The sequence below is a fragment of the Rana temporaria genome, chromosome 3 (genome assembly GCF_905171775.1).
Source record: "Rana temporaria chromosome 3, aRanTem1.1, whole genome shotgun sequence".
Classification (NCBI taxonomy): Eukaryota; Metazoa; Chordata; class Amphibia; order Anura; family Ranidae; genus Rana; species Rana temporaria.
In genome coordinates, this window is record NC_053491.1 from 466462093 (window position 1) to 466483163 (window position 21071).

At 47.4% G+C, this 21071-nt stretch overlaps 2 protein-coding genes across 3 annotated transcripts in view; one reads left to right on the plus strand and one right to left on the minus strand.

Moving 5' to 3' along the window:
* The first annotated feature begins 1024 nt into the window (after positions 1-1024).
* On the plus strand, positions 1025-20373 carry LOC120933575 (eukaryotic translation initiation factor 4E type 2-like). Its single transcript, XM_040346848.1, has 6 exons — positions 1025-1213; positions 5368-5502; positions 9092-9196; positions 11690-11842; positions 14956-15092; positions 20017-20373. The coding sequence occupies exons 1-6, from the start codon at positions 1151-1153 to the stop codon at positions 20054-20056; spliced, it is 633 nt and encodes a 210-aa protein (XP_040202782.1). The 5' UTR covers positions 1025-1150; the 3' UTR covers positions 20057-20373.
* The window catches only part of CHRNE (cholinergic receptor nicotinic epsilon subunit), a 61926-nt gene continuing 60801 nt past the window's right edge, over positions 19947-21071 (minus strand). For both annotated transcript variants that reach the window (XM_040346847.1, XM_040346845.1), the window contains exon 12: positions 19947-20661. In XM_040346847.1, the coding sequence (XP_040202781.1) occupies positions 20482-20661 (180 nt within the window). In that variant the 3' untranslated portion in view covers positions 19947-20481. The remainder of the gene's footprint in view (positions 20662-21071) is intronic.

Sequence of the window (21071 nt, forward strand, 5' to 3'; positions counted from 1 at the left end):
ATTCCTCCTGTATTGTGTGTTCCTCCTGTATTGTGTGTTTCTCCTGTATTGTGTATTCCTCCTGTATTGTGTATTCCTCCTGTATTGTGTATTCCTCCTGTATTGTGTATTCCTCCTGTATTGTGTATTCCTCCTGTATTGTGTGCTCCTCCTGTATTGTGTATTCCTCCTGTATTGTGTGCTCCTCCTGTATTGTGTGTTCCTCCTGTATTGTGTGTTCCTCCTGTATTGTGTGTTCCTCCTGTATTGTGTATTCCTCCTGTATTGTGTATTCCTCCTGTATTGTGTATTCCTCCTGTATTGTGTGTTCCTCCCGTATTGTGTGTTCCTCCTGTATTGTGTGTTCCTCCTGTATTGTGTATTCCTCCTGTATTGTGTATTCCTCCTGTATTGTGTGTTCCTCCTGTATTGTGTGTTCCTCCTGTATTGTGTATTCCTCCTGTATTGTGTATTCCTCCTGTATTGTGTATTCCTCCTGTATTGTGTGTTCCTCCTGTATTGTGTGTTCCTCCTGTATTGTGTGTTCCTCCTGTATTGTGTATTCCTCCTGTATTGTGTATTCCTCCTGTATTGTGTATTCCTCCTGTATTGTGTGTTCCTCCTGTATTGTGTGTTCCTCCTGTATTGTGTGTTCCTCCTGTATTGTGTGCTCCTCCTGTATTGTGTGTTCCTCCTGTATTGAAATCATACTGTCTACCCTCATGTTGTAAAGCGCTGCTCAAACTTTTGGTGCCATATACATCCTGTATAATAATAATTACTATTAATTAATTATACTCATTATATATTACTTAATACAGAATATTAGCTAATTTACAATTTTAATATATTAAATTTATTATATCTATAAAATCAAATAATTACATTTTAATTGCTATTATCATCATATATTATTTTAATGTCACTTTAACGAAAGACCACGCCCCCTCTCTCAAAGCGGCGCCAGGTGGTCACGTGTTTCTTCTCGCTCTCTCTCTCTCTCCCAGCTTAGCTTCCGCCCCCTCTCGCGATGGCCCCGCCTCTTCCGTTTACAGTCGGTCCCGCCCAGTGGAAGACGCGTGACGCCACCGCGCTGTCCGGTTTCGGGCGCACCGAGGTGAGCTGAGAAGGCGGAAGAGTTACCGGGAGGCGGCCGCTCATACCAGCGCTCATGGGGCTGTCGGGGAGTGACGACGTTAATGCTCGGGAGGGCGAGGAGGAGATCACGTCAAAGGTACAAACCGGCTGTTTGAGGGGTACTTCCGGTAAGACGTGTGACGTCATGTCAGCGCGCCGGAAATTGCTGTTGCCATGTGCACCGTGTGTGGGATTAAACATGGTGGGGTATTTGGGGTGTAGATTGGTCCGAGCGTCTGAGGAGGGCGCCACTGAGCATTAATATAAAGGGAGGACACCCTGGAGTCAGTGTACAGACAAGGAGCTTCTGTATATAAACCCATCTTCAGCCCTGTGACAGGACAGTTCTGTTGATGGTGACCCCCTTGGATAGATTTCATCTCCCTTCCTGTGACACCAGGGCATTATCCCCAGGGCAGGAGACACGGCAGTGATAACATGGCTGACGGTCTAACCCATCCCTGTGCTCATTGTTGCTTTCTGTGTCCCCAGTGGAGAGATTTCACATCACTTCCTGTGCCAGCAGGAAGTCAGTGGGGACACAGACTGAAAATAGAAAGACGGGTCACAGTTTTCCTTTCGCTGACTCTCATTTACACTGCAGGTGGCCGAGCTCATATTGCCGCTAACCCACACATGTCCATTGTATGGCCCACTGACCCCGTCACATCACCCCCATTCCCAGCCTCTTTCATTGATTGGATTTCCAGCCTGACTGGTCCGCCCCTTTCATTGATTGGATTTCCAGCCTGACTGGCCCGCCCCTTTCATTGATTGGATTGCCAGTCTGAATGGCCCGCCCCTTTCATTGATTGGATTTCCAGCCTGACTGGCCCGCCCCTTTCATCGACTGGATTGCCAGCATGACTGGCCCGCCCCTTTCATTGATTTAATTGCCAGTCTGATGGCCCACCCCTTTCATTGATTTGAGTTTTCTAGCCTGACTGGCCAGCCCCTTTCATTGATTGGATTGGCAACCTGACTGGCCCGCCTCTTTGATTTAATTGCCAGTCTGAATGAACCGCCCCTTTCATTGATTGGATTTCCAGCCTGACTGGCCCGCCCCTTTCATCGATTGGATTTCCAGCCTGACTGGCCCGCCTCTTTCATTGATTGGATTTCCAGCCTGACTGGCCCGCCTCTTTCATTGATTTAATTGCCAGTCTGAATGGCCCGCCCATTTCATTGATTGGATTTCCAGCCTGACCGGTCCACCCCTTTCATTGATTGGATTTCCAGGCTGACTGGTCCGCCCATTTCATTGATTGGATTTCCAGCCTGACTGGTCCGCCCCTTTCATTGATTGGATTTCCAGTCTGAATGGCCCGCCCCTTTCATTGATTGGATTTCCAGCCTGACTGGCCCGCCTCTTTCATTGATTGGTTTGCCAGCCTGACTGGTCCGCCCCTTTGCTTGATTGGATTTCTAGTCAGACTGTTCCCGCCTCCTTTTATTGATTGGATTTCGGGTCTGACTGGCCCCCCTTTTCATTGATTGGATTTGCAGCCTGACTGGTCCGCTCATTTCATTGATTGATTTGATGTCAAACTTGGCTGGCCTGCCCCTTTCATTGATTGGATTTTCAGTCTGACTAGCCCGCCCCTTTTATTGATTGGATTCCCAGCCTGACAGGCCCACCCCTTTCATTGATTGGACTTCCAGCCTCTTTCATTGATTAGCTTTCTAGCCTGACTGGCCCACCCCTTTCATTGATTGGCTTTCCAGCCTCACTGTTCCTGCCCCTTTCATTGATTGGGTATCCAGCCTGACTGGCCCGCCCCTTTTATTGATTGGATTTCAGTTCTTTCAATCATGGAGGCTCAGCATCACCTGTGGGCGTTGCCTAGTGCAGTCTGCATGCAAATATTGTCCTGCCCAGGAATGCCCACTCCTCCAGACTGACACCCACTTTTAAAGGCGTTGCGATATTTTCATAACTCCTCCCAAGAGCCCGCCCATTGATTGCATCAGAGCTGAGGGCTCTGGGGAGGAATACTGAGGAAGGGGGACCTGATGTTTTCAGGAAGCCATATACAGCATCCTGCCAGCTCCTCCCATCACGATCTGCCTGCACTGTATGGACTGAACTGGATGGACTTGTGTCTTTTTTCAACCTGACTAACTATGTATAGGGGAGCACAGAGGTCCTGTGATGTCATCACTGGATCTAAAATAAGTTATGTATTAAAAATGGTTTTATTTAATAATTTCATGAGCAAGTTGATTCGGTGAGAAAAGAGGCCCCAGCGAGGTCTGAATATCTACAGATGTAACTGTAACATTTTTGGGAAATTCAAAAAACAATTTTCATCTTTTTAAATCTACAGTTTTATTTAAAAAAAATAAAAACCTCCGGGGATCCTGCCATGATGGTCCTTGCTCAAGCACTTCCTGTTATAGAGTGACAAAAGTGCTTGTGTTGTCACCCGGTCACATGGACCTATTCTAATATTTTCAACCAACTCTTTCTTCCCTCTTCCCAGATTCAGGCGGGGCGGTACCATCTCGGCACCACCCTTCCCCAGAGCCCTCAGGCCTGACATCCTCCAGCCAGGAAATGATTCATCTGACTTGCTTCGGCTTCTAATGCACATTATGAGAAGCTCACAGTGTGCAGTGAAATCTGAGTAATCCTTGTTTAGTACAGTAGAGGAACCCGTACAACTGTGTAAGACTGAAGGGGAAGCCGGAGGTCAGATTTGGAGCTTCCTTTTTGTAAATGGGGTTACAGTTCCCTAAAAACTGGCCAGTCGGTCACACCTTGTACATTGTGAACAGACTTTCCTTTCACCTCAACACGTCTTTTCATTCACAAGTTTTATTCTCTAAACCAGTGCTCTCTCCTTTGCTTGCTTTTATCCGCCCTTTGGGGCATTATTCCTCCAAGTTACACCAACGATGGGGCATTATTGCTCCCACTGACTACCAACGATGGGGCATTACTCCTCTCACTGATACAAATGATGGGCCACTATTCCTCCCACTGACGCCAAAGATGGGCCACTATTCCTTCCACTGACGCCAAAGATGGGGCACTATTCCTCCCAGTGATGCCAAAGAAGGGGCACTATTCCTCCCACTGACGCCAAAGACGGGGCACTATTCCTCCCAGTGACGCCAAAGAAGGGGCACTATTCCTCCGAGTGACGCCAAAGAAGGGGCACTATTCCTCCGAGTGACGCCAAAGACGGGGCACTATTCCTCCCAGTGACGCCAAAGACGGGGCACTATTCCTCCCAGTGATGCCAAAGACGGGGCACTATTCCTCCCAGTGACGCCAAAGACGGGGCACTATTCCTCCCAGTGATGCCAAAGACGGGGCACTATTCCTCCCAGTGACGCCAAAGACGTGGCACCGTTCCTCCCAGTGACGCCAAAGACGTGGCACCGTTCCTCCCAGTGATGCCAAAGACGGGGCACCATTCCTCCCAGTGACGCCAAAGACGTGGCACCATTCCTCCCAGTGACGCCAAAGACGTGGCACCATTCCTCCCAGTGACGCCAAAGACGTGGCACCATTCCTCCCAGTGACGCCAAAGACGTGGCACCATTCCTCCCAGTGACGCCAAAGACGGGGCACTTTTCCTCCCAGTGACGCCAAAGACGGGGCACTTTTCCTCCCAGTGACGCCAAAGACGGGGCACTTTTCCTCCCAGTGACGCCAAAGACGGGGCACTTTTCCTCCCAGTGACGCCAAAGACGGGGCACTTTTCCTCCCAGTGACGCCAAAGACGGGGCACTTTTCCTCCCAGTGACGCCAAAGACGGGGCACTTTTCCTCCCAGTGACGCCAAAGACGGGGCACTATTCCTCCCACTGATACTAATGATGGGGCACTATTCTTCCCACCGACACCAATTTTGGGGCATTATTCCTCCCATTCATTCCAATGATGGGGCACTATTCATTCCAATGATGGGGCACTATTCATTCAAATGATGGGGCACTATTCATTCCAATGATGGGGCACTATTCATCCCACTGATACCATTGATGGGGCACTGTTTCTCCAACTGACACCAATGATGGGGCACTATTCCTCCCTTAATACCATCGATGGAGCATTGTTTGCTCCCACTGTCCACAGTCTGGCCCCCCTAAAATTTGAAGGACAGTAAACTGGCCCCTTGTTTAGAAATGTTGCAGATCCCTGATCTAGACGGTAATTAGGTATTTATTGTATACAATAATATTTCTGTATTGTTATCTATCCTGATGATCGATTTTTATTTTGTATTATTTTGTATTTTAGGAGATTGCTATCCCCCTCGGTGAGCACCCTCTCCAGTTCCGCTACACCTTCTGGTATTCCCGCAGGACTCCCTCCCGGCCGGCAAGCACTCTGAACTATGCAGAGAACATCCGTCCGTTTGGCACAGTGGCCACAGTAAGACCTACCTTATACTTCCTCTGCTACAAGGTTTAGTGTGTTTTCAGGGATGAGTGCACATTGTGATTACATAATGAACTTGCCTCCTTTCCGGGACTTCAACACGCTGAGGATAATCCCACCATTGAGCATGACAAAGTGGTGACACCATAAATCTGCATTTCAACCGCCATGTTTTAGGCCTGGTTCACAGCGTGGTGCAGAGAGGTCAGTTTTATTGCACGCGTTCTGCAAGGACACAAAAACAACCCATTGGTTCTTTGTGCCCTGTTCACACCATAACGTGATGATTTTTTTCTGCACAGGGGAAAAAAACCGACGTGACATCAACATTGGTGTGAATAGGGCAGTCCTCAAAAATTCTGCTCGCATTTTGCGAGTGGATTTTGAGGGCTGGCGAGCTATATGGCTGCCTGAGGTGGGGGGGGAGGGCAAGCACCTCCGGCAGCCTGGGTGGAATGGGAGTTCTTTTTCCAGCGATCATCGAAGAGAGAGAGCTGCCTGGGTGATCAGAGCACAGGGCAGGGAACACGGTGGTAACCGCTTTCATTTCAATTGCCGTGTTCCACGCCGTTCGCTGTCAAGTACAGCCCCTCCTCCTGGTCCCGGGACTTTGATAGACAGATCACCCGTCCAATCCTGGTGACGGTTGATCTGTCAATCAAAGTTCCCTGGCCAGGGGGCGGGGCTGTATATGACGTTGAGCGGCGGGAACACGGCAACTGAAATGAAAGCTGTTATCGCTGTGTTCCCCCACGCTGCGCTCTGATCACCTGGGTGGCTCTCCTGTTCCTCTCCTCCCTTGCATAGGTAGGCTGCATTGGTGGGCACACGGCTGCATTATGGGCACAGGCAGCCTGCATTGGTGGGATAAATTTGTTGTTAATATTTATTTTTATGACTTATTTCTGCATAAAACATTTAAGTGTCATTTCATGAGATAATTTTTGAGAGCGTGTTTAGGGGTGAAATCAGGGGCGGGGCTGGTGGGACAACTGGTGGTAACCCTTGAGGCCTGGCTAGTAGCTTGAAATTTTGAGCCCTGAAATGGGGCACATAACTGTCGTGCATGAAAACTGAGGAAAAATGATGTCTCTGCAAGTGAGATCTGCACAGTTTTCCCATCACTTTTCATGCATGTATGGTGTGAAATGAGCCCCTATAGGTGTCTCTATCTAGTGATTGTTGGAAGGCTACCTAGAAATTCTGAATAAAACACTGGTGAAAAATTATTTGAATCCTTAGAGGGGTTTAAAGTATAAGTTCCCTTTTCTGAAAAAGTTGAACAAACACCCTGCACCCTCTCTACCCCCTGGACCCCACTGCACTTACCTCTGTTGGTGATGAGCTGTCACTTCCCACACAGCTGGTGTAGTGATCCAGGGATTTGAAATCCCCACTTTTTTCTGTAGGTCAGATGTGATTGATTCCGATTTGGTCAGGGCAGTCACGTGCCAGCACTGACCAATCTGAATGACTCTGATCGGTCCCAGAAATCCTACAAGAAAGAAGGGGAAAAATCACTGGGCTGCTACACCAGCTGCAGGGGCAGTGACAGCTCACCCCCCACAGAGGTAAGTGCAGCGGGGACCAGGGAGGTGGTGGGTAGGGTGTACTGTGTTGGTTCACCTAATTGTTATTTATTTTTTTCTGAAAAGATGAACTGACCCTTTAAAGCGGCAATAAACCCATCCATTAACAGTTTAAAAAAACTGTTACATTTTCATTCTGGCATGTGCCAGAAATACTCCCATTGGTTGTGCTCTCAACCAAACTGGTAAACCATCCAATGGCTGGTGTCATAACTGATCACATGTGCAGCATCACGGCAGTCAGGGCCGGACTTACAAATAGGGGGCCCAGGAGGAGGAAGCATGGAAGAGCCATGCCGCTGCTGATGAAGAGGTAAGAAGTCCCCTTTACCCCCCCCCCCCCCGCTCAACAACCACGATCGGCCCCCCCCCAACAACTTTGATCAACTCGGATCGGTGGCAGCTTCGATCTCGGCTCAACAACTTTCGAACAGCTTCGATTTCGGTGGCACCGCCCCCCCCCCGCTCAACAACTCTGATCAGCTTCGATTTCGGCTTCAGGGGGCCCCTCAATCAACACTCAAGCCCAGGGGCCCCCACCACCCTAAGTTTTAGACTAAACAGAGGCCAAGATGGCAGCTTCCTTGGCCGAACACGATAGGAGGATTTCCTTCTACTTCAATGCCTGGGAGGTGGTGTGGGCAGCTTCTGCATCATGTGAGCACTGTGATTTGCTCTCACCGCTGTCACATAATCAGGAGCCCATCCCGTTGGTTCCTGATCAGAAGCCGTGACCGGGAGATGTTGGTGACAGTTCATACAGTGTAACCTCAAGCTGCTGGGAGGTGTATAATGGGGTCGGCTGGGTGTTCAATTGCACTTTTCTTGCCACCATATGCATGCATTACACGTTCTGCTAGAGGCAAAACAAAAATGTTTTAAAGGATAAATTGTTGCAATTGATGCAGTCACTTTCTATTTTCACGCCAAGAACATTTTTAGCAAGTATGGAAAATATTGGTTGATCCAGAAATTCCACATCTTGTCCCTTCCTGTGAGAGCTCCACTGATGGCACAAACAATGGGGTAGATTCAGAGAGCATTTACGCCTGCGTATCCATAGATACGCAGCGTAATTGCTAAGCAGCGCCGGCGTATCTACTTTCTGTATTCAGAAAGATAGATACGCCGACTTTAGCCTAAGATACGACTGGCATAAGTCAATTATGCCGTCGTATCTTAGGGTGCATTCTGACGCTGGCCGCTAGGTGGCGCTCCCGTAGTTGTCAGCGTAGAGTATGCAAATTGCATACTTACGCCGATTCACAAACATACGTGCGGCCGGCGCTCGTTTTTTACGTCGTTTGCGTACATCGTTTTCGCCGTAAGGCTGCTCCTGCTATTAGGAGGCGCAGCCAGTGTTAAGTATGGACGTCGTTCCCGCGTCGCGATTTCAAAATTTTACGTTGTTTGCGTAACTCGTCCGTGAATGGCGCTGGACGCCATTTACGTTCACGTCGATACCAATGACGTCCTTGCGACGTCAATTACCGCAATGCACGTCGGGAAATTTTAGGGACGGCGCATGCGCAGTACGTTCGGCGCGGGAGCGCGCCTAATTTAAATGATCCACGCCCCCTACGGGATCATTTGAATTACGCGCGCTTACGCCGACCCCTTTTACGCTACGCCGCCGCACCTTTACAGGCAAGTGCTTTGTGAATCAAGCACTTGCCTGTAAAACTTGCGGCCACGTAACGTAAATGTCATACGTTACGCCGCCGCAGTTTTGCGCGCCCCTACCTGAATCTGGCCCAATGTCATGTTCCTTCCAAGTAAACTACTAATTCCCTCACCCTCCACATAATGAAGACGAAGATATGATGACATATTTGTAGTCCAAACCCGGAGAGCAGCCTAGGCTGTCAATGGTGCTCCTCCCATGGATACAATATAGTGAGTGAGTGCTGTCACCTTAGAAGATGAAGTGTGTTACTGGCAGGATCACTGAGTGTAAGACAAAAAAAAGCGCCTAATGTGTCTGTCTTCTGCAGGTGGAGCAGTTCTGGAGGGTGTACAGCCATCTGGTGCGTCCCGGAGACCTGAGCGGATACAGCGACTTTCACCTCTTTAAAGAGGGAATCAAGCCCATGTGGGAGGTAGGTGGAACATGTGACTGTTTTATGAGGTGAATAACAGTCCTCATTAACATGGCCTCCAAGAGATCATTAATCTACGTTCTGTTTTAGAAGTAGGAACGCGCGGCTGTCCACGGGACTCCTAGGTATAAGGCCATGCCACCGATGGCCGCTGGTCCCTGTACTTCCAGGGGAAAATAATAATTGTAAAATAATTTGATAAAAACTCATACATGTAAAATAAGGAATTTTGTAAAAGTATTATTAAAGTCAATTTGTTTCTTATTTCAAAAATAAAATAACATGTTATACTTGCCTGCTTTGCACAGAGCAGCCCTGGTCCTCCTCTTCTCTGGTCCCCCATTGGCACTCCTGGCCCCTCTCTTCTGCTGAGTGTCCCCAGAGCAAGCAGCTTGTTAAAGGGGCACTCATGCATGCTCGATCCCCAGCTGCTGCTCTGCGTGTCCATTCACACACAGAGCTGCGGCTCGGCTCTCCCCTCATTGGCTGTGATTGACAGCAGTGGCAGCCAATGGCTCCTGCTGCTGTCTCAGCCAATGAGGAGGTAGAGTCCCCGGAAAGCAGAGACTCTTTTGCACATTGCTGGATTGTGATGGGGCACAGGTAAGTATTTAGGGGGGGGGGGGGCTGCACAGAGAAGGTTTTTTACCTTTATGCATAAAGTGCATGAAAGTAAAAAGCCTTGACCTTTTAGAATCTTTAACAGCTTATTATAAAAAAAAAAAAAAAAAAGAGCAAGGTATTTAATAAAGCAGTGTATGCCATATAGGCCCTTAAAGCAGAACTAGAGATACGGTGGTGTGCCTGTATCTTCCATAGTCAGTTCAGCCACTACGCCCCCTATCCAGCCCAGCCTAATTGATTAAAGCCCCACTCCAGGAATTGGGCAAAATCTATGCTTGCTGTGGGCCTCCCTGCACAGCAAGGGTTAAATGTATGTTCAGTCTAGGGGTGCAGGAATAAGGAGCTATACTTGCCTTATCCCGCAGGGTCGCTCCAGAGGTGCAGGGTTTATAGTCCTGCATTGTATGTAATGACGCTGCGGGACCCCAGAGGAAAAATTGTTTTTTTTTTTTGGGGGGGGGGGGGGGGGGGTGGTAAGCCTTTTCATCTTCACCTAGACCTAACATGCATTTAACCCTTGCTGTGGGGGTGGACCCTGCTTTAAGGGTAGATTAATCTGATCCAGGAGTTGGAGTTTGACAGCGAGGCTCCTGCTGGAAGCCACAGTTAAACCAGTTGTAAAGGCTCAAGGTTTTTTACTTTGACCACTTAAGGACCGGAAGGATTTACCCCCTTAAAGTGGAGGTTCACCCTATAAAAATGTTTTAACACTACATCCAGCACCGTGCTGCATATAAAATGTCACTGACCTTTATTTTTTTTTTCCCGTAGATATCGTTTAGCCATGGAATTCACCGCGGCTTCCGGGTAGGGAATCCCGTGGGAGTGGGCGTTTCTATTGACATGCCAATCAATTGGCATGCTAAACGACGGAGCACACAGCGCGTCACGACTTCCCGAAAGAAGCTCGGGTCTATTCTGCACCGGTGCGCAGGCGCCGAATAGAGCCGAGCCGACCCGAGCTTCCTTCGGGAAGTCGTGACGTGATGTGTGCGCCGTCGTTTAGCATGCCAATTGATTGGCATGTCAATAGAAACGCCCACTCCCGCGGGATTCCCTACCCGGAAGCCACGGCGAATTCCATGGCTAAACGATATCTACAGGGGGAAAAAAAATAAAGGTCAGTGACATTTTAGATGCAGCACGTTGCTGGATGCAGTGTTAAAACATTTTTATAGGGTGAACCTCCACTTTAATGACCAGGCCATTTTCTAGCGATATGGCACTACCCAGGCCTAAGATGATTTTTTTAAATATGTGCAAAAAAAAAAAGGTGAGTTGTGGCAATGTAGTCTCGTTAAAGCAGAGTTCAACCCAAAAATGAAACTTCTGCTTTTCGGAACCCACCCCCCCCCCCCCCCACCTCCGGTGTCACAATTGGCACCTTTCAGGGGGAGGGGAGAGCAGATACCTGTGTAATACAGGTATTTGCTCCCACTTCCGGGTATAGCTCTCCGCAGTATCCGCGGTGATCTACGCCATGTCCGGCCCCTCCTCTGTATCCCCCCCCCCCCTGCTGTCTTCTGGGAGACACACAGATCCCATAGGACATCAGAGACCAGTGGGAATGGGCAGCGCGACTCGTGCATGCGCAGTTGGGAACCAGGCTGTGGCAGGCTCACTTCCCGATTCCCTTATCGAAGATGGCGGCGCCTCCACCTGAGAGCCGAGGGATAGATCAGCTTCAGCTGCGGACATCGCGGGCGCCCAGGACAGGTAAGTGTCCATATTTTAAAAGTCAGCAGCATTTGTATATATTTTGGGAAGTGTTCTGGAATAGGAGGAAATGCATTATACATCAGAAAACCGCTTATATCTCATCAGGCTCTCAGTACCGTTTTTCTTTTTTTTTTTTATATCTATTTGCAGGATGAAGCCAATAAAAATGGAGGTAAATGGATCATACGCCTAAGGAAAGGTCTGGCCTCTCGGTTCTGGGAGAACATCATCCTGGCTATGGTGGGGGAGCAGTTCATGGTGGGAGAAGAGATCTGTGGAGTAGTTGTGTCTATTCGATTCCAGGTATTGATACTCCCTGTGACCTACCGCTACACTATAGGTGTTGGCTTTAGTCCCTTCTGCTAGAAAGGACAGACAATAGAACTGACTTGGGTCCTATATATATATACACACACTGATCATTTTATTACGGCAAGCTGCTGATCCATTGTGAGATGATGGACGAGTGATGCTCCGGTCCTGGAGATCCCAGTGACTTGTTTTTACAGATGGCAGAAGGAAAATGTTACGTAGAAGAGGGAAAGAGGCAGACAGAGCCTGGTGGAGTTCTGTAGTGTGAGGGAGGACATCGCTGTACACTGTGTACATGTTCTTTGTCATCACTCACCACACCAAATTCTTATTTTTCATATAACTGCCCAAGTGTTTGAGTCACGCCGTCTCCTTTGTCCACCATCAAACAGGAAATTTCACCTGGCAGGGCAATTTTGATTATTTTTCATAATATTTTCAGGGCATAGCAGAAGGAAGGCGAACGATGAGCTGCATATGCACAGCTCAGTTTACATGGGGGGGGGGGGGGGTGCTGCGAACAGGCAAGGTATGTATTGTGTTGCATGTCTCTTCTGCAATAGTAATCCAACCTGCTTGCAGTGAACAACCGAAGAACTTTATTTCCTTTTGCAGGGCTGTGGAGTCGGAGGAAATTTTGGGTACCTGGAGTCGGAGTCAGCAAACAATGCACCGACTCCAACTTCTACTAAATTTAGATTGTCAAAACATTTAGACCCCTTTCACACTGGGGCGTTTTTTAGGCGCTTTGGCGTTTAAAAAAAGCCTGTAAAGCGCCTGAAAGAAGCCTCATCTGCAATCCCAATGTGAAAGCCCAAGTGCTTTCAGAGGCCTTTCACACTGCCAGCGCCCGAAAAACTCTGGTAAAGCGCTGCTAAGACCCCTTTCACACTGAGGTGCTTTTCAGGCGCTTTGGCGTTAAAAAAAGCTTCCTCAATGGGAAGGGGGCTTTAGGAGCGGTGTATTAACCGCTCCTAAAGCGCTGCAAAGAAGCTGCATGCAGGACTTTTTTTGACGCCCTGCCAGCTCAGCGCCTCAGTGTGAAAGCACTCAGGCTTTCACATTGGGATTGCAGATGCAGCTTCTTTCAGGCGCTTTTTTTTAACGCTAAGACCACTTTCACACTGGGGTGTTTTTCAGGCGCTTTAGTGTGAAAGCACTCGAGCTTTCACATTGGGATTGCAGATGCAGCTTCTTTCAGGCGTTTTACAGGCGCTTTTTTTAACGCTAAAGCGCCTGAAAAACGCCTCAGTGTGAAAGGGCCCTTAGGAGTCAAAACATTTATCTACCGACTCCACTGCCCTGCTTTTCAGGTGATAGCAGGTAATAGGCATGTCCTGCAGTAATATAATACACCGTAAATAGAGCTTTCTTTTGGTGGTATTTGATCACCTGTGCGATTGGTATTTTAATTGTCGCTCTTTTTTTGTTTATAGCGCAAAAAGCGCTATAAACAAAAAAAGAGCGACAATTCAAAAAAACACAATTTTTTGTACTTTTTGCTTAAATAAATATCCCAATTTTTTTTTTTAAAGCGTTTTTTTATTTTTTTTCTCAGCTTAGGCCGATATGTATTCTTCTACATATTTTTGGTAAAAAAAAAAAAATCGCAATAAGCGTATATTGATTTTGGTTCGCACAAAAGTTATAGCGTCTACAAAATAGGGGATAGATTTATAGCATTTTTATTATTATTGTTATTATTTTTGCTAGTAATGGAGGCGATCTACGTTTTTTTATTATTTTTTTTTATCGGCACTGTGACATTATGGCGGATACATCGGACACTTTTTTGGGACCATTCACATTTATACAGCGATCAGTGCTATAAAAATGCACTTATTACTGTATAAATGTGACTGACAGGGAAGGGGTTAACACTAGGGGGCGGGGTCAAAGCGGAGGTTCACCCTAAAAACATGTATTTAACATTCCATTCAGCATAATTCCAACATTTACACTATGCCGTTTATTTTTATTTTTTTTGCTGTACATACCGTCTTATTGTTATTTTCCACCCGGCTTCAAACTCCCGCGGGAGTGGGCGTTCCTATGCAGAGGCTAGATGATTGACGCCTTGTGAAAAACAACCCCCCACGGTGCATAAGGCGCGTCACCAGTTTTCCAAAAGTAGCCGAACTGCTAGTCGGCGCTATACGGCGCCTGCCATGTAGAGCTGACTGCAGGCACCATATAGAGCCGGCTACTTTCGGAAAACTGGTGACGCGCCTTATGCGCCGGGGGGAAGTTTTTCACAAGGCGTCAATCATCTAGCCTCTGCATAGGAACGCCTACTCCCGCGGGAGTGAGAACCCGGAAGCCGGGTGTAAAATACCAATAAGACGGTTTGTACAGCAAAAAAAAAACGGATTTGTTTAAATGTTGGAATTATGATGAATGGAATGTTAAATACATGTTTTTAGGGTGAACCTCCACTTTAACACTAGGGGGCGATCAAGGGGTTAACTGTGTTCCCTGGGTGTGCTTCTAACTGTAGGGGACTGGCCTAGAGGAAACGACAGATCGTGGTTCCTAGCTATTAGGGACTTGTTCCTGTTCTGCCTCTCGTGTTCACGGCCGGCGGTCATCGCGACCGCCAGTCACGAGCATCGGCACCCCCGCAATGCCTGCTATCCCGCTTAAAGGGACCGACGTACAGCTACGGCGGTTCGCGAGATCTTGCCAAACTGCCGCAGTATAATGACGGCAGGTGGTTAATGGGCGCACAATCGATAATCGTTGGGACGTTTTTGAGCCGAAAAAAAAAAAAGGACAAGTTTGGAAATTTTCTGCCAAACGAACGATAAATTGAAAGGTTAATGTGTTTCCCGTCTGAACTGTTTGCACTAGCTATATGTAAAAAATAAAATAAAAATTGATTAATTATGTCCACTGAACGATTTATCGGTCATTACATGATGGCATGATTGCATTTTCTCTCACGGCCGAGTGTCCGTTTTTCGAAAATGGGTTCGGTGGATTTTTCGGATAGTGTATGGCCGGCATAAGTTTGTATGTCTGTATGATTTTTCGTGGTCTCTGATGCTCCCCATGCACTTGGAGTATTGACTGATTAGAGCTTCCTTTATATGACCCCCCCACAGGAGGACATCCTCTCCATCTGGAACAAGACAGCCAACGATCAGCTGAGTACAGTCCGCATCCGAGACACCCTACGGAGAGTCCTCAACCTCCCACCAAACACCATCATGGAGTACAAAACTCACAATGACAGTCTGAAGTAAGTTAGGACGGGTCTGAACTTGGGATGATCCGGATGACTATGCTCTGTGCCACCCATTATGAAATGAACATATCTGCCCAAATATGTGCCCATTGTCTAGAACAGTGTTTCTCAACTCAAGGCACCCCCAACAGGTCATGTTTTCAGGATTTCCCTCGAACGGCTCTGGTAATTACTAAGGCAGTGAAACTGATAAAATCGCCTGTGCAAAATAATGGAAAGCCTGAAAACATGACCTGTTGGGGTGCCTCGAAGGACTGGAGTTGAGAAACGCTGGTCTAGAAATTGTCAGTGCTTTGTAGCACAGAATTAGAGACCCTGGGGTAGATTCAGATAGATTAGCGGATCTTTAGATCCGCGTAATCTATCTGATTTACGATCCGCCAGCGCAAGTTTGAGAGGCTAGTGCTGTATTCAGAACGCACTTACCTCAAAACTTGCGGCGGCGTATCGTAAATCCCCCGGCGGAATTCAAATTCCGCGGCTAGGGGGAGTGTAGTATTTAAATCAGGCGCGTCCCCGCGCCGATTTAACTGCGCATGTGCCGTCCGCGAATTTTCCCGGCGTGCATTGCTCCCAATGACGTCGCTAGGACGTCATTGGTTTTGGCGTGAGCGTAACTTGCGTCCAGCGCTTTTCTGAATCGACTTATGCAAACGACGTAAAAATTCAGAACTTGGCGCGGGAACGACGGCCACACTTAACATAGGATACGCCTCACATAGCAGGGGTAACTATACGCCGGAAAAAGCCTAACGCAACTGACGTAAAAAAAAAGCGACGGACGGGCGTTCGTTTCTGAATCGGCGGAAATCGGCATTTGCATATTCGTCACGTAAAAAACCGAAGCGCCACCTAGCGGCCGGCGGGGAATTGCAGCCTAAGATCCGACGGTGTAAGTCACTTACACCTGTCGGATCTAAGGGAGATCTATGCGGAACCTGATTCTATGAATCAGCCGCATAGATCCGACCGTCGGATCTCAGAGATACGACGGCGTATCAGGAGATACGCCGTCGTATGTCTATCTGAATCTCCCCCCCCTGTCACCAGACTCCTCATCCCAATAACAATCTTCCCATAAGATGATATGTGCATTTAACATATTTTATGAATGTTATCTACCTGTAATATTCCCCTCCCTTACTTAGACTTCCAAGAACCCCCGAGACTGTTGCTGGGGAGTCGCCATCTTGGATGTGATGTCAGCAGACTGCCAAGTGACATTCTGTAGCACCGTTCCTCAACCTTTTTCCAGTTGAAGTGCCCTTAAACAGTATTTTAACAGTCCCGAGGCACTCCAATCTAAGACTTGCTTTAGGTTACTGCGTGTCGCGGAGCATGCGCAAAAAAAAAAAAAAACGCTCATTTCCGACACGCAGAGATGTTTTTGGTGTGGCACAATTTTTTTTTAAAAAGGGTCGGGCCTTCTTTCCTTGTATTTCTACGGGGAGGGCAGCTCAATGAAATGAATGGGCTGCCCTACACGCAGGAAAAAATGGAAACAACTGCGCTATGTTCAATGGTGAGGCTGGGTTCACACTTGTCCGACAAACAGTCCTACATTGGGAGCCTCATGTAGCATGACGTGTTAAAATCAATGTTTCCCTATGAGAGCTGTCTTAACTGGTCCTACACAAGTCGGTCCGACTTTGAAAATTCTCCCTGTACTACTTTTGGTCCTACATTGATCCTACTTCAGGCCCATTGAATATCATTGAAGTCAGACCAAAGTAGTATCCTGTTCATGAAAGTAGGATGGATGTAGGACCAATGTAGCAGAGCAAAGTAGAATGAAAGTAGTGTAGTAGTGTGAACCCAGCCTCAATATGGGTTAATAAGCAGCAATTAATATGTGAAACAACATAGGAAAGCATGAAAAAGGTGTAACTGCGCTAAACCAAAAATTAGTGTTCCTCTTTAAGGAACACAGATAGAGGACATAAAGCCCAATAAATGTATGTTGTACCTGAAAAATCAATGACAAGCACAAATACAGTGATACATGTAAATAACAGTGATATAACAGTGATATGTTGTGGCTCCAACCAACTGGGAACCTAACCTGTAGATCAGTGTACTCTCCAGCCAATGCAAAGAGAGTTGCAGTATAAGTGAAGAAAATTGATCATGCTAAATAATTAACAAAAAGGAAAAAAGAGCAGACTCGATGTTCAAAAAATAAATGTCCCTAGTAAGTGAAGACAGTCCATAGAGAAGTGTCAGATTTAAACACCCGTGCACATATCAGTTGGCTCCAACCAACTGATACAGTTGGTTGGAGCCACAACATATCACTGTTATATCACTGTTATTTACATGTATCACTGTATTTGTGCTTGTCATTGATTTTTTAGGTACAACATACATTTATTGGGCTTTATGTCCTCTATCTGTGTTCCTTAAAGAGGAACACTAATTTCTGGTTTAGCGCAGTTACACCTTTTTCCTGCCCTACACGCAGCATGCAGCTGCACATATGTGAAACAAGGGCTTGTTCACATGTGAGGTTGGGGGGGGGGGGGTGTTAAACCACTCAATTTCGTGGTATTTACCATACCCAACTGCTTCCCCTTTAGCTGGGTATGTACACAAGCTGTGGCCTCAGCTGGAAGTATACCACCAGATGTATGGGGCTGCACTGCATCCACCCTACAACTGTGTGCATTGCATGTGGTGTGGTGATGCTGCATTTAGGGGGTTAAAACACACGCATGTACACACATGGACACAAACGCATGTACACACATACACACAAACGCATGTACACACAAACGCATGTACCCACATACACACATGGGGCTGCACTGCAACCACCATGCAACTGTGTGCATTGCATGTGGTTGTGGTGTGGTGATGCTGCATTTAGGGGGTTAAAACACACACAGACACAAACGCATGTACACACATATAGACATAAACGCATGTAGCCGCATACAAAAACACATGTACACACACAAACGCATATAAACGGCCTTTTAAAACTTTGCAGTACTGTACCTTCACAGGGTTGTAAACCCTCGTAGTTTTTCACCTTATAGCATATAATAATGCATATTATAGCATTAAGTTGAAAAACCTCCTGTGCTGCAGCAGCCCCCCTTTTACTTGCCTGAACCCGGTCTTTCTAGCGACAGGGACAAGCACAGCAGCTCCAGCCGGTGTTTCGGGTCCTGATTGGATAGATTGATGGCAGCCCCAATCCTCCTTCTCGGGACCTCCACTTGCGCTCTTGGCTCCTCCCCCTTGATTAGTGCTCCCAATAGCAAGCCACTTGCTATTGGTATAAATAGAAGCAAGAAGGTATGGACAGCCGCACTCCGATAAATGTAAACAACAATAAAAGCCTTTAATCCAGTAAAAAAAACACTGCACAAACAGAGAAACAGCAAACGGTGGGATAATATAGCTGACGCGTTTCACATTGTTATACAATGCTTAGTCATAGCTATTGGGGCACCTGTGCATGACTGCTCCAGAGCCCTGGTCAAATGGGTCCATAAGACGCAAAGAACCACCCCCCCCCCCCCCCCCCTCATTATCTCACTGACTCTGATTGACAGCAGTGGGAGCCAATGGATACTGCTGCTGTCTCAGCCAATGAGGAGAGAGAGGCCCAGGACAGCCAAGGCTCTCGTACAGATCGCTGAAGGGGACTATGGTTAATATGGGGAGAAGCAGCACACATAAGTTTTTTTCTTTTTTTACCTTAGGTATAGCTTGCCTGAAGGTAAATGACCTTCAGCTTTCACAACCACTTTAAAGTTTATCTAAACCCAACAAATATTTGATGCATGACAACGTACTAGTCCTTAGATGTGGTGGCCGCGTTTGTTTTTTGTTTTGTTTTTTTTCTTTCAGGCTTTTATTATTTTATTTTCACCCGGTGATCCTGCCAGTAACATAGGGCCAGATTCACATACCCGCGGCGCAGCGTAACGTAAACCGTTTACGTTACACCGCTGCAGGTTTTCAGTCTAAGTGCCTGATCCACAAAGCACTTACCTGGAAATTTGCGGCGGTGTATCGTAAACACGTCCGGTGCAAGGCGGTCCAATTCAAATGGGGCGAGTACCATTTAAATTAGGCGCGCTCCCGCGCCGGACATACAGCGCATGCTCCCGTCGCAAATTTCCCGACGTGCTTTGCGTGAAATTACGACGCGCCAACGTTTTGAGAATCGCGACGTCAACAAAGCACTTACGCCGGGAAAAAGACAGGCATACTTTAACATGGTGGAGTACTTTTACACCATATTAAAGGTGCCCTATCTTTGCGACGGAAATCTAACACTTGCAACGACGTAACGGCGGGAAAAATCTTCGTGGATCGCCGTAACTCCTAATTTGCATACCCGACGCTGGTTTACGTCGCGAACTCCCCCCAGCGGCGGCCGCGGTATTGCATCCTAAGATCCGACAGTGTAAAACCATTACACCTGTCGGATCTTATGGCCATCTATGCGTAACTGATTCTATGAATCAGTCGCATAGATACTCTGAGAGATACGACCCAGTATCTGAGATACTCCGTCGTATCTCCGCTGTCAATCTGGCCCATACTTCCTGTCCTAGGGTGACAACGCTCACTCACTGTACTGTATCTATGAAGCAGCAGCTTTGCCCCCCATGAGACGGGACTACAGAACACCCGTCCCTCTCAATGACGTAAAGGAAACCTGGGTAGGACTGATAACACTGCTGGAGATTTTAGTGCAGCAGAGAACACATGAAGTTAGGAGATCACTGGATTTCTGGCAGGATCAACTGTTTTTTTTTTTTTTTCAGTTGCAGCACTTTAAAGAGATAAAACATGGGGGGGGGGAGGAGTGCATGTATTGCAGAGATTTACTAAATGTGTAAAATGTTTATTTTTTTTGCTCAGACATTCACTTTAATAAAGATTTTATTTACTTTACCAGAGACAACTCAAGTTTCAGAAATACAAAACTGACTCTATAGCACGCGGTCCGTCTCTTCTTGTACACGGGTGCGCGTCGCCACACACTGTCCGGGAAGATCCGTCATATTAGATCCTGGGAACCCAGACCTGGAATCGGAACGTAGCTCTGCCGCGCTTTGGTCAGGCCATTTCAGAAAATCTTGGCGGTTCTTCGAGTCTTCACCAGGAAAAAACTCCATCAATGTCAACTCAACGGAGAAAAACTGTCAGCCGGGTTGTCAGAAGTGTCCATCGGTGAATAATATTAAGCTGATATTTTTCTTGCAAAATTAAAATAATAATTTACAATAAAATATTTTTGTGCGGTTTTCCACAACATGTTTCTTGGCTTTTTGGTAATTGGTATGACCCACGTCTTTTGGAACGGTCCAGAATTTCCGTCTTCGATGTTCTACCAGCGACGCCCACGCGGCAGAATACCTGGTTAACTAGAAGTTGTACACAGGGGAAACTGGCGTCCGCCGCCTTTAAAGGGGTGGTCTGGCGCGTTGTTGAAGTGCCCCATGAAGAAGATGGCGAGGGTGCCCACCACGAAGAGGGGAAGTGCTCCCCAGAAACACAAGACATCTATAACTTTCCCGATCATGACCCAGTTTTCCATTTCCTGGAGATAAAGAGAAGAAACTCATCACAGCTGTGCTACTTTCTAAAGGAGCAGTATGGCCAGAGCTTTCCTGTGATCCAGATTCAGCTGACAGCGGGCTTTCACAGTGTCACAGAGCCGCTCTAGGCTTTTCAGGGAGCCCGACTTTAATGTCAGGATCCACCCAAATGCCTGGCCAGCAGCTGGCTCAGCCTGTCAGCACATCGCTGAGGGCTTGAGCTAGTCATCCCGTCTCCCTCCACAGCCCAGCGCTAGAGGTGCAAAAGAGAGAGACAATGACTAACAGTCACCGCTATTCGCTCAGTGAAGACTGAGAACTGAACGGTCAGTAGTCATATGATCACTCAGTTCTCAGTCTTGGAGCCAAGGAGGGACAGCTAGGCGAGTCTTCCTAATAGGGAGACAGATAA